Source organism: Mirounga leonina, unplaced genomic scaffold, assembly GCF_011800145.1.
Source record: "Mirounga leonina isolate KUSES-001 unplaced genomic scaffold, KU_Mleo_1.0 Mir_114, whole genome shotgun sequence".
Classification (NCBI taxonomy): Eukaryota; Metazoa; Chordata; class Mammalia; order Carnivora; family Phocidae; genus Mirounga; species Mirounga leonina.
Window position 1 is genome coordinate 21,754,432 of NW_023270265.1, and position 13,711 is coordinate 21,768,142.

At 40.9% G+C, this 13,711-nt stretch overlaps 1 protein-coding gene and 1 pseudogene across 2 annotated transcripts in view; both read left to right on the forward strand.

Moving 5' to 3' along the window:
- Positions 1-13,711, forward strand: part of TBC1D12 (TBC1 domain family member 12) — a 121,998-nt gene that overhangs the window by 23,428 nt on the left and 84,859 nt on the right. The window contains exon 1 of one of the 2 annotated variants that reach the window (XM_035025386.1): positions 10-1,541. The exons of the other annotated variant lie outside the window; for it this stretch is intronic. Within the exon in view, the coding sequence (XP_034881277.1) occupies positions 601-1,541 (941 nt within the window). The 5' untranslated portion in view covers positions 10-600. Of the gene's footprint in view, positions 1-9; positions 1,542-13,711 lie in introns of those variants that run through there. 2 annotated transcript variants of the gene reach the window in all.
- Positions 7,658-8,519, forward strand: LOC118023974 (annotated as a pseudogene).

Genomic DNA, 13,711 nt, shown 5'->3' on the forward strand with positions numbered 1-13,711 from the left:
AATCTTAAAAAAAAAAAAAAAGAAAGAAAGATTCCTTTGGTAGTATCGTGGAAGATAAAGTGGAGAAGGGAGGGTGTTGACATGAAGCGACGAAGCTCTAGATTGTGGCAATGGCGGTAGAGAAGATGCATGAAAAAGCGTAAAGTCCACCGGTGACCAGTTGGAGCTGGAAGGACTTATATCTAATATCCTGTATTCTACTCCCATAAATTAAGTACGTCAAGTGAATTTTTGCTAAGAGAGGCAAACCCGTGCCTCTGTAAGGATTGTCACGCTCGGGGTGAGCCAACCAGCCTCCATCATCCAGATGGCTGATCCCAGATTGGCCGCCGGAGTGTCAGGGAGCGGCCTCTCTAGCTACTATCTCTATGGTTCGCGGAATCTCCAGGTCGCGGTTTGACCGGGCCGGCGTTTGCGCGTGCGCGAACTACGGCGCGTGCCCGCCCTCCCGCAACTGCCCGGAGCCCCGGGTGGGAGGGGTGGGTCTGGGAAGGTTGCGGCGGCGGCCGCCGTGGCCCCAGCCCCTAGGGTTATTCCCGGGCCGAGCCTGTGCCGGGGGCTCTTCCGTCGCCTCCTCGGGCGGCACTCACCCGGCCCTAGATGGTGGGTCCGGAGGATGCCGGAGCCTGCTCGGGAAGAAACCCCAAGTTGTTCCCGGTGCCGGCGCCGGAGCCCGTGGGCCAGGACGGGAAGATGATCCGGGCCACAGGCGGTTTTGGCGGAGGCGTCGGCGCGGTGGAGCCGCCGGCGGAGGAGGAGGAGGAGGAAGAGGAGAAGGAGACGCCGCCTCAGCAGCTCCTTCGGCGCTACCTCGCGGCGGCAGGAGGACAGCTGGAGCCGGGGCTGTGCTACTGTCCACTCCCGGCTGGCCAGCCCCGCGCCCCGCCGCTCCCGGCAGCTCCGCGCTCGGACGCCTGCCCGCGGGACTCGGGCTCCAAGCACCGAGACGCGGAGGTGGCGGATGCCCGCGCTCCGCGGCACAGATGCATGACCAACGGGGACTCGGGCTTTCTGCCGGGCCAGGACTGTCGCGACCTGGAGGAGGCTCGCGGGCTGGCCTGCGCGGGCGGCCGGGATCCGCGCCACCGCCGCCTCCGCCCGGAGGGGCCTGGCGACGAGGGCGCGGACGGCGCGGGCAGCCCGTCCGACTGGGCCGCGCCGCTCGAAGGCCCGCTGCGGAGCTGCTGCCTAGCAGCGGCGGACTGTGACAAGCCCCAGGGCGCGGGCAGCGGCTCGGAGGGCAGCCCGGCCAGCGACGGCAGCAGCAGCGAAGACTTGGAGCGGCCGGGAGACGGCGCTGGGGGTCCCGAGGAGGGCGCGTCCGCCGCCGCCTCGGCCGAGAGGACTAGCGGGGACGCGGGCGCTGAGCCGCGCCCTGGCGTCTCGGACGTTCAGGTGAACTTTCGGAACACGTTCGAGGTGAGCCGCGACCACCTGCCCGCCGCCGGGCCGCCGGTGCCCGCGCCCGCCGCGGAGCAGGGCGCCGCGGGGACCTCGGCCCGCGCTCGACGGAGCGGCGGTTTCGCCGACTTTTTCGCCAGGTACAGCGCCCGCTGCGCCGGGGCTCGGGGCGGGCTCGGGGCCGGGGCGGAGGTTGAGGCCGGGCGCTGGCCGAGAGCGGCTTGCGGACCGCCTCCGTGCGGGCTCTTTGCTGGCGTCAGGACTTAGCTTTGATTTGTCACCGGGGGAAGAGGAACTGGGTCACCATTGTGTTGCCTGTAGGAGAAGTTGCCAACTTTGTGGGGAGCGAATCTTTCCGTTCCCCTGTGGGCTGGAGGCTATACCTGCTATTCACACCTGGTTTCCGTGTATTCCGGTCCTGGCAGTGTGCTCAGGCCACAGCTGCAGTTTTGCCTCCCCCGGAAAAGCAGACGACCTGCTCGGTTCTCAGTTTATTTTTACTGTACTACGAGGATTAGGGGTGGGGAGTGGGGGTGGGCGCGGCGCTATGTGTGTACGGGTGTGGTTGTGAAAGAGAAAGGGAAGTCATTTTGCAGAGATGACTATTTGTGTGGAGCCTAAACCCATTCAGGTGGCTTGGGAATTCTTGAAATTAGAAGTGATTGTGTTTCATAGTGTTTAACTGTTTCAATGGCCTTTATTAAAATGCAGTCAGTTTCGAGTTTAGAATTTGATCCCAGCCCTTAAAGCCAAATTACTATGGCGCTTTATCTAGAAAATCCCTCTTCTCTACTTCTTCCAAATAGGCCTACACTTTTTTCAGCAACTTTTTAATTTTTGGTGCCATTGTATTTGTGTTTTGACCTGCCATTCTTGAAATCAAGTTATGGTGCTGGACATTGCAGATTTCGGAAAAGGGTTTGATAGGGATAAAATGCTCATCCTATTGCACATTAATGAAATGCCAATTTTCCCGGAGTCAGATCTTGCTTGATACGCTTTTTTTTTTTTTTTTTCTTGTAATCTCTAGGCAAATAGGAGAGTATTCCCAACTTGTAAACTCTCCTTTTCAGAGTTCTCCTGTGTTTTTGTTTCCTTTTCAGGGGTCTTGATAGAAACGAAAGAAACAAATTATGCAGCTCCAGTTTTAGAGGATTATACAATCTGTGTGCATTTTTGTAGACACAGTCACAGTTTTCTGATTGTAATTATTTCTTTTTCTATTTTATTATCGCTTATTTTCCCTTGTATGAATTTACAAAAATTTATAAAGTTGTCTACATCAAGATTGGGAAATTCTAATTTTGTGTTACTGGTGGGACAAAATATATAGTAGTGAGATCTGTATTTGTGCCTATAGTTGCAAAAATATACAAAAATATACTTAAAGCTTAGAATGGCAATTTTTTTTTTAAAGATTTTTTTATTGATTCATTTGAGACACAGAGATAGAGCATGAGCAGGGGGAGAGGCTGAGGGAGAGGGAGAAGCAGGATCCCCGTTGAGTCAGGAGCCCAATGTGGGGCTCCATCCCAGGACCCTGGGATCATGACCTGAGCCCAAGGCAGACACCTAACCATGTGAGCCACCCAGGCGCCCCTAGAGTGGCAATATTTTAAAAGCTTGCAAGGTGAGCTAAGTTCATACATTTGTGAACTTTGGGTGTTTTTTGGTCATGTTTTGATGTCAGGTGTCAGGCAATTTTAGACCTGGAAGGGGCTTTGGAGATTGCTAATTCAGTCACTGTACCCAGAATACCTGCTTGTGCCACCATTGGGAATAGAGATGATTTGGACAGTGGAGTGCAGGCTAGTAGGTATTAAGTTTGAAGACAGATACATTTTTATGCATTGCAAATTATGAACAATAGCAAAGCAAATCTATTATAAGAGGTTTTTCATATTAACAGTAGGGAGGAATTTTGATATAATTAAAATTTTTTTCTTAATCTGTAGACTAATAGGATTTCAGTTAATATAACTAGCTGATATTCATATAGCTACATTAATCATGTGTATCAGAGCACTCGATTTCAAGTCAGTAAACAGGTACCAGAAGTTAATTTCTCTAAGCCTCATTTTTTAATTGACATCTGAATGTCAAGATTCTAGGTGTCAATTGCTTCTTTGTATAACATACTTGGGAAAGGGCACAGAGGCACAATTTTTCTTTCAGCATTTAACCAAAACCTTAACTGGATTCAAAACTCCTTAAAAGCAGAGACTATGATATTCATCTCTGAGTCTACAGTATCTAGCGGTGGTATTGAGAACCTTGCTCAGTTTGTGTTGAATTGGCAACTTTTATAGACTCTTCCTCTTCACTATTCTCTAGGTAGTGTAATTTTGTTTTTTTTTTTTTTTGTTAGTAAGCCAGTTCGGGGTTTGAACTCATGACCCTGAGATCAAGACCTGAGCTGAGATCAACTGACTGAGCCACCCAGGTACCCCAAGTAATTTTGAAGAAATCTCCCATCCTTGGGCAGAATGGTCAGAAATTTCCTTTGCCTTGACAACCTATGAGGGGGTTTTTTTTGTTTTTTTTTCTTTTCCCTTTGTGTGTACAATTGTCATTCTTAACTCTGAAGCTCCAGATGAGGAATCCCTTTGGGGATATCTTATTCTAGGATGTATTCTCCTTCTTGGGTGCAACTGCTACCTACTGCCACTTCATTTTTTGATGAGGAAATTCACTGTCTACATGAGGTATTTTAGGTAGCTGATGGCAGAGCTGGAATTAGAAACCAGGATTCCTGATTTTCAGACCAGGTTAACATTCGATCACAATTTATAATCACCTGTGGCTTTTTTCTCTCCCACCTGATTATCCTCCATCTTTCCCTTCTTTCTACTTCCTTTCTCTATCTTAACCTGGCAAAAGTCTGTAACAGAAATACTTTTAAGGAATAGTTTCATGTTTGTTTTAATTTAAGAGAGGGGAACATTTTACAGTGGTTTATCTATTACTACAAAGTTATCTTCAGTTAAGACACATCATTGACAGAAGATTCATTGAGTAGGGTAGAAATTCTGTAGGAGCTAAAGGAATTTGGTCGAGGATGGGATTGCTCTCCATCTCCTACTTTCCTTCTCTTCCAGATGAGGTGAGTTCTAGTTCATTCCCTGTTGGGGGCTTGCCTCAGCTTCACATGGGCATCTCTCTGTGAATGGTGACTTGACCTTGGGAGCCCCAGAAGTAATATTCCCTCAGATCCGTGGTCTTTTCCTGTCCATAAATGTTTTAAAATGCTAGGTGGGGAGCGCCTAGGTGGCTCAGTCATTTGAGCTTGTACTCTTGGTTTCTGCTCAGGTCATGATCTGAGGATTGTGAGATCCAGCTCCTTGCTCATTGGGGAGTCTGCTTGAGATTCTCTCCCTCCCCCTCTGCCCCTCCACTGCTCGTGTATTCTCTCTCTCTCTGTCTCTCAAATAAATAAGTAAATCTTAAAAAAATAAAATAAAATACTAGGTGGGTATACTACCCCCACTGTCACCAACTTAGCAGTAAGAAGGAGGAGATGAAAACTTAAAAAAAAAAAAAATCTTGTGTTTCCAGACTAGCCTTCGTTCTTTAAGGTTCTGTTTATTACTCTTTCAAAAATAAAATAAATTTAAATTATTTTTATGGGTCCTTCAAGCAAATTCATGTCTTAATTTTTTTCAAACTAGAAAGATTTATTTTTTGGATAGGTACACCCTTTACAGATGTATTTTTTTAAGCCATTTAATACTTTTGAGTTTTGTTTAGATTGCACTGGCAGGGTACTGTTATTTAGAAACACACAGGTATCTGTTGCTGATAATTTTTTTTTTTTTTTTTTACAAAGTCTTCATGTGAATCATGAGAATTTGGTGGCCTTAAAGGGCATAGCTAAGGTAGAAAAGAAAGTATTAAAAAGAGAATTGACATAGATTATGAAACATACAGATCCATGTAGCTTTTTCTATAATTACTGACTTCTGAAACTTACTAAACGTTGTGGTAAAAGATTATTTTCACAGAACTCTTTTATTACAGTTAGGCAGAATAAGGAAGACTAAAGGCTCTTTTAGTGATTTCTTTTCCTTTTTTTAAATTTTTTATTTTATTATGTAGGCTCCACACCCAACGTGGGACTTGAACTCACCACCCCGAGATCAAGACCTGAGCTGAGATCAAGAGTCAGACACTTAACCGACTGAACCACTCAGACGTCCCATGCAATTTTTCTTTATTGTTCTCAGAAACAACAAAATCAACCACATTCCTTTTTCCACTTAAAATTTACACTAGTTGGCAAAATCATAATTCACCTGACTGAACCATCATAGACTTCTGTCAGATGGGGCTCCCTTATTTGTTGCACAGCGTGTATTCCTCCCAACCAACTAAAATAAAATAAAATAAAAACCTATTTCTCAAAAAATTCCTTTTTCAACATTTCAATAAAGAAGAGGCAAAATACCAAATTTCTGATAAGTTTTAAAAGATTTTTATAGCTCCCCAAATCAAGCATTTAATATAGGTGTGGTATAGTTATTTGTAAGGAGAATGAAGGAATATCTTGATCTAAATATTACATTTTTGTTACTGCAAGAAATTAAAAATATGTGAAAATACTCTTTTCTATGTCATTATTGAAACTCCTTTAACATTACTTATATATTTAAAATATTTGAAATTTTTAGAAAAGCTGAAAATAATACGCAATTCATTGCTCTAGAATAAAAATAAGGCTCTTTTTAAGATTTTAGAGTGTTGTGAAGCTACCCATTATATTAGATTGAGGAGCTAATGGCTCAAGAGCCTTTTGTATTTGTTCCCTGTGTCTGATACCCGCTCCCCTCCCCCAGTCTATCCAGTGTTTTCTTAAAACACAAAACGCTAAACCACTGAAATCCAGCTCTGGTTTAAGGATGTTACCTTAGAAATTTGTGGTTTTAGGGTGGATGGTTAGAAATGTGCTAATCTAAATATAAATCAGGTAGAAAATACTGGGGAACTCCAATTTTTCTGAAACTAAGATAATTTTAAGATAGTGGGGGGGGTGGGCAGTGGAAGAGGGAAAGAGAGAATCTTATGCAGGTGCCAGGCCCAGCACAGAGCTGACATGGGGCTCAATCTCACAACTGTGAGATCATGACCTGAGCTGAAATCAAGAGTCAGACACTTAACCGACTGAGCTACCCAGGGACCCCGAGACTAAGATAATTTTAAGTGCTCAAATATTATTTTGAAGTGCTAAATTAAATTAACATTTTTAACACTAGATCCCAATAACAAGGCAGACTCTTACTCCAGTATTAACTTGGAGTTACTTGTTTGGTAGAAATTTTCTGAACTATTAAAAGTGGGCATAGAGATTTACTTTATTTTTTAAATACTTTTTATTTTAGGATAGTTTTAGATTTACAGAAAAGTTGCAAAGATAGTGGAGAATTCTAGTATATTCCTCTCCCCGTTCCCCTATTGTTAATATCACATTACTCTAGTACATTTAACACAAGTAAGAAACCAGCATTTGTACATTGCTATTAATTAAACTTCACACTTTATTTAGCATAGAGATATTGACTAAAAGATTTTTATTTGGGGAGCAGTTGTGTTTTATGTACAATAAGAAATGTTTAAAGTAGAAGGGACTTCAGGGATCACTTTATTCATCGTTTAATATCCTATGGAAAATCAACAGTGCTGTTAATCAGAGAAACCTTTTATTTGCTAGACATCACCTAGTAAGGTGGTATTAATTTAATATTGGAATTGAGTTAGACATGGTAATGAGCTGTTCTTCAGGTGGACCGAGGGCATTGATTTTCAAGGCTTTTCAGTTCAGACTATTCGGGGCAGTATTTAACAAACAGTACCTACTAATTTGCCTCTAGAAAAAATTATGAAAGCAGATCTTAATTCTACATAATTTCACGTTTTTCCAAAGTTATATTGATATGTGTTTTCTAATTCTGGAAATATTCCCATGACCTACTAAGGGTAGGATTTATTTTTATTTTACAATTATTTGCCCATAGTCAGATAGTGATTGAATAAAAGAATCAGAACTAGAGCAAAGGGGCGCCTGGGTGGCTCAGTCAGTTAAGCGTCTGTCTTCGGCTCAGGTCATGATCCTAGGGTCCTGGGATAGAGTCCCTCGTCAGGCCCCTTGTTCTGCGGGGGGCCTGCTTCTCCTTCTCCTCCTCTCTTGCACTCTCTCACTGTCTCTCTCTCTCTCAAATAAATAAAATCTTAAAAAAAAAAAAAAAACAACTGATTCCTAGGGCTTGAAGCTAATACACTGATTTCTACGAATCATGAGAAGTTTGCAAACAAAAACATAATTTTTGGTGTAGTAAAAATACTATTGACTTGAGAGATAATAAATTTGGTTTTTGTCCTGGTTAGCTTCTGCCATTAAATAATTGTGTGACCTTGGGCAAATAACTAAATTTGTCACTTCAGTTTCCTTATCTGTGAAATTAGGAGATTCAGAGTTCTTTCCAGCTCCAATATCCTGTGATAATATGTTACATGATTTTCTTGCAATGTATTGTGGACCTCAAAATTTTGCCAGCTAAATATTACAAATATGAACTGAGTTAAAGATGGTGCTTTTAAAAAGAGGATGTTTGTTTCACCTGTAAAATGAGAAAGTTGCCAACTTTCCAACTCTAAATTCTACCTTGCAACTCTTTCCACCATCTTTCTGTGCCTCCATAATGGTGTGCATGAATGTCCTGGTAGATGCTCTCAAGAGCATTTACAAAGCTGAAAAGAGAGGCAAACGCCAGGTTCTCATAGGCCATGCTCCAAAGTCGTCATCTGGTTTCTAACTGTGATGATGCAGCATGGTTACACCGGCGAATTTGAAATCATTGATGATCACAGAGCTGGGAAAATTGTTGTGAACCTCATGGGCAGGTTAAACAAGTGTGGAATAATCAGCCCCAGATTTGATGTACAACTCAAAAATCTAGAAAAATGGCAGAGTAATCGGCTCTGGTCCCCCCAGTATGGTTTCATTGTACTGACAGCCTCAGCTGGCATCATGGACCATGAAGAAGGAAGTGGAAGTGGAAAACACAGGAGGGAAAATCCTGGGATTTTTTTTCCTAGGGATGTAATACATATGTGCAAATAAAACGCCTCAATGGAAAAAAAATAAATTCTACCTTGCACATTTCTTTTAGTAAAGGTCTGACTCTGCCCCAGAATAATCATGCTGAACATCAGTAATCTTTGTTTAGTTTCTTATATATAGATAGTATAGACCAGCAGTTCTAATTAGAAAATTCTAGATTTTTTTTCTTATATCTCTTTGGAGTAGGAGAGAAAATAGGATAAGTAAATTCTAGTTAATCAATGCGGTGGAATTTGAGACCTTAACTTCCGGACCATGAGTTATATCTCAAAGATTGCCAGGGTTCCACTTTGGCAAACTAGTAGCCTTCGTGCAATAATTCCAAACTTTTGTTATACTTCAGAATCACCTGAAAGCACATTTTTAAAAATGAAATTCTCCAGAATCCACAACTCCTACCTTTTTAGATTCAGGGGACTTGCCTTTTTGGCAGATGGCATATTCAAAATACAGGATAGTGTAGTGTTAAAAGTGCTGGTTCTGGAGTTAGACTGCCTTGGTTGAATTAGCTTTCCTAGCTGTATAATTCTGCACTAGTTACTTGACCCCTCTAAATCTTAGGCAACTCATCCATAAAGTAAGGATAATGGTGATACCCACCTCATGAGATTGTCCATGAGATAATGTTCTAAGTGTGTTGTATTTCTTATCTGGCATGTAGTGAAGGTTCAAATGTTATTATTCAAATTTCAGTATGACAGCCGCAGTCCCTTCCCCAGCTTCATTACTGAAATCCATTTGTTTAAAGAAAGGAAGAGATGAGGGTGCCTGGGTGACTCAGTTGGTTAAGCGACTGCCTTCGGCTCAGGTCATGATCCTGGAGTCCCTGGATCGAGTCCCGCATCGGGCTCCCTGCTCGGCAGGGAGTCTGCTTCTCCCTCTGACCCTCCCCCCTCTCATGTGCTCTCTCTCAAATAAATGAATAAAATCTTTAAAAAAAAAAAAAAAAGAAAGGAAGAGACGAATGGATTTTTTGTGTACTACCTGAAGAAACATTACACAATTTGTGTGGTAGATTTTTATTGGTAAAAATTTGTAGTGGATTTATAATTGGTATTCGGAATTGTATGGGAATTAAAATGGACTATAACGTTATGATCTAAAATTTCCAAAAGTCTTGAAGCTTTGACTAAAAAGCAAATCTGAGAAGGAACTGAAAGGAGGGAATGTTGAGAAGGATTAAAATATTTGTATCTTTTATTGTTTTAAGGAACTTACAGACAGGCAAAGCCAGTTTTTTAGTTTAAATTCATGAAATGTTTAGCTTGGCTCACTCATACATTTCAAAGTTACTATGTTGTGGTGGGAAAGCTTTGGGAAGAGTGGAAACATTTGGAGATTTTTGAGTTGACACATCTGTTACGCGTCTCCAAGTATATTGGGAAGGGGAAAGTCGGTCCTTTTTGAGGCAGCTTATTTCTTCCTAGGAACTCTGCCAGCTACCCTGAGTTGTCCCCAGGTAGTTCTGATTGATAGTTGCTTGGACCTACTGCAATAATTCTTAAACTTTAGTGTTTAAAATTACCTGGAGGGAGGAGTTGTTAAGAATGCAGATTTCTTGGGCGCCTGGGTGGCTCAGTTGGTTAAGCGACTGCCTTCAGCTCAGGTCATGATCCCAGGGTCCTGGAATCGAGTCCCACATCGGGCTCCCTGCTTTGCAGCGAGCCTGCTTCTCCCTTTCCCACTCCCCCTGCTTGTGTTCCCTCTCTCGCTGTGTCTCTCTCTGTCAAATAATAAAATAATAAATAAATAAAATCTTAAAATCTTAAAAAAAAAAAAAGAATGCAGATTTCTTGAGTTCCCCCTCCTTTTTTGATTCACTAGATCTTGGGTGGGGCCAGCAGGAAACCAAGTATTTAACAAGGACCCCCCCCCCCCCAGTGATTCTGATGCAGGTGGTTCCCAGCCTATAATTACTGAAATATTTGTTGATAGGCAGGTGTCCAGATAATAACTGAAAGAAGGTACAACATTCATTTATAACTCATATTACCTTATTGATTTAAAATTGAGTCATATGTAGGTCCTCTGTAATTGGTGAGTGTAAGTACAGGTACAGTAGAGAACAGGGGTAAATACAAATGTAGAAGTATTTTGCTAACTTTCACTAGGTTGAGAAGTTATCTCTGCCTGATTAAATCTTAGTTTCCTTTTTATTAGTAGGAAGGGTCTTTTACTTTTATTTTATGCTGTGTAGATAGTCATGCTTGCCTATTCTGTGAAAAGCTTTAACTTTTAAAATTTTACTCAGATCTCTTTAACCTGGAGACATAACTTTACCTCTCCTTATTTATAGCTTATCAAAAAAGGTGTTAATTTTCGTTCCTTCTGCTGCTAGTTGTAACTCTTTTCCATGCCTTTAAGAAAAAATCCTGCAGATTGAACATGGCTTATTCCCCTCTAGAATTTGCTGCTTCAGCCTTTCTTGGACTTCTTATTTCTGTGGCCAAAAGAAGAAAGAGAGGGAAACCCATGTGACTGTCTGGGTTTTCAGCAGGCTCTTTCCTGCAATTAAGAGAAGTTTACCTTAGGAAACCAAGCTACAAGTTACGTTCCTAGTTAGAGCTAGTTTGAGAGTGAACTTGGTAATGTGTTTAAATTTACCTTTGAATTCGGCTTTTCACTTTCTTTTTAATTTGATTTTTACTTTGAGATACATTATTGGCTAGAAAATATTTCCATCTGCCTGTTTCTAACCCCACGGAGATTAAAACATTCTGAGTTTGGAACTGAACATGATAGTTTTGAAATCAAATTGTGTGCTATTTTCTCATATTTTTGCAAATACTGTAATGTATAACTACCCATCATACACTGGGAATTATTTACAGTTTCCAAATCTGGTTTTCATCTAGACTGTCTATAGTTATCTTCTAGTCAAGTAGGGGAAATACTTTTATTGTCCCAAGAAAAAGGTACTCAGAGACTATAAATTTAAAATTTTTTGTAAGAAAAACAGAAAATACTCATCTTTTTTTGGCTTAAAAAATAGGAATTCATTTTCTGATAGCTCTGTAGGTTAGAAGTCTAACATATGTCTCAATGGGCTAAAATCACGGTGTCAGCAGGACTACATTCTTCTCTAGAGGCTTGAGGGGAGGGTCCATTTCCTTGTCTTTAGAAAATGCTCTTATTTGCTTTTGAAAAGCAGGACAGGAAATATAAAACTACTAAGGATAAATACGTTGTTTCCATACTATTTCAGTTAAGGTGGTAAGGAAATAGATAAAGAAAATTGGAGAGTGTGAAGCTAAAGTTAGAGACAGGAAAAGCTGTTAAGAGAATGAGTTGGAAGATGTTTCTACAGAGAAAAATTGCTGAGGAGAATACATGTTAGCTGGAAGTTAGCTCTGTACTTTGGCTGCTAGGCTTCAGAGTATTACTACAGATTATCCCCATATTTATTTTTCTGCCCTGCTTACCTCAGTGCCTTTGTAGAGGTTTCTGGCAACTTCTTGCCTTAAAGATATCTGCTGTGTCTCCCTCTTAACTTCCCTAATGTCCTCATCCTCTCATGGCCTCTTAAGAGGTCATATTGTGCAGCAGAAATATTTTTTAATGATAGGTTTTATATATATATAACCTGTAATTACCTAATATATATAATATACCTTAGGTTAATATATATAGTACATATATGATATAATGTATATAATGTAAAATAACCTATATATGTGTTTGTGTGTGTGTATATATATATGTGTGTGTATATATATATATGGTTTAATTTAGGTTCTAAAAGTTTAGGTGCTAGTATGACAGCTTCAGATATTAAAAAGTACTATTTTATGCAATGTGTTCTTCCTTGAGTTTCATTGTTAAAAGGAGAATTTTCTGCAAGCACCATGGTAAGTCTAGCAAACAGAATTAAAATCCCTCTCACCCATAAGGAGAAAATTAATTGCTCATTAGCAGGAAGATATATTGTGTAGTTTTAAATTTAAGTTCTGAAGTAAACTATTGAAGTTTTAAGTCAGTAAAAGATCTCAACTGAGCAGTTTCTGTATTTTTGAAGAGTGATAAAATGTAGGTTTTTAAAATGTAAGTGATAGGGACGCCTGTGTGGCTCAGTTGGTTAAGCGTCTGCCTTTGGCTCAGGTCATGATCCTGGGATCCTGGGATTGGGTCCCGCATTCAGGCTCCTTGCTCAGCAGGGAGCCTGCTTCTCCCTCTGCCTGCTTCTCCCTCTGCCTGCTGCTCCCCCTGCTTGTGTTCTCTCTCTCTCTGACAAATAAATAAATAAAATCTTTAAAAAAAAAAAATGTAAGTGATAAAATGTAATGCTCTTTTTTTTTGTTACATGGCCCTTGACACCCTGTTGGATTGACTTTTTAGCCTCATTGATACTACCTAGGTTTGAAGAGATTGAAATCCTGGGTGTTGTTTGGAAACAGATTTGTTGTGATTCACAATTGGGTGTTGGGAACCAAAATTTGTTATCAAAGACTAATACAGTTTTTGATAGGTAATTATTATATAAGGTAACCAGCACAATAATTGAACATACAACCAGAGAATAATAGCGATCTTTGTGATATACTCCCAGAAATGCATTAATACTGTCAAGAATACCTAGGATAGCAATTAAATTTCAAAACTGGGCGTACAAATAACTTGAGAATTATACTGCAGAAAGGAACAATTTTAGAAGATAACCACTATTACATTTTCCCAAATAAAGGAATAACTAGCTATATATTTAATGAAGAGATAAGATTGTTTTGTTCTAGGAGACCACCAAAATACAATCTTTTGATTTAGTTGTCTATTTAATGGAAACATCATAACACCTTGATCACTAGAGGGATTTCAACTATGCTACTGGAAGATAAGTTGTATCACATGCCATCAGTTCAAGAAGTACTTCTAGGTCAGGCCTGAGCAAAAAGGTCAGCAAAACAAACCAACAACCACCACCACCACCCTAGAGCTGTGTTTTCCTCTGTATTCTTAGAGAGTTTAGGCACCTGATGGATATTGTTTAGCCTCTGCTTGAATTCTTTCACTAACAAGGAGGTCAATTTCCTCAAGGCAACCTATTGAGGGTATTAATTGTTAGAAGGTTCTTTATGTGGAAAACAGTGTATTTCTTTGTAATGTTTCTGGTCCTAATTTGCCTTTTAGAGCCACAAAGAACAAGTTTGTTTTTTTACATAATCACCCTTCAGAAATTTAAAGATTGCTTCTGAGCCTCTT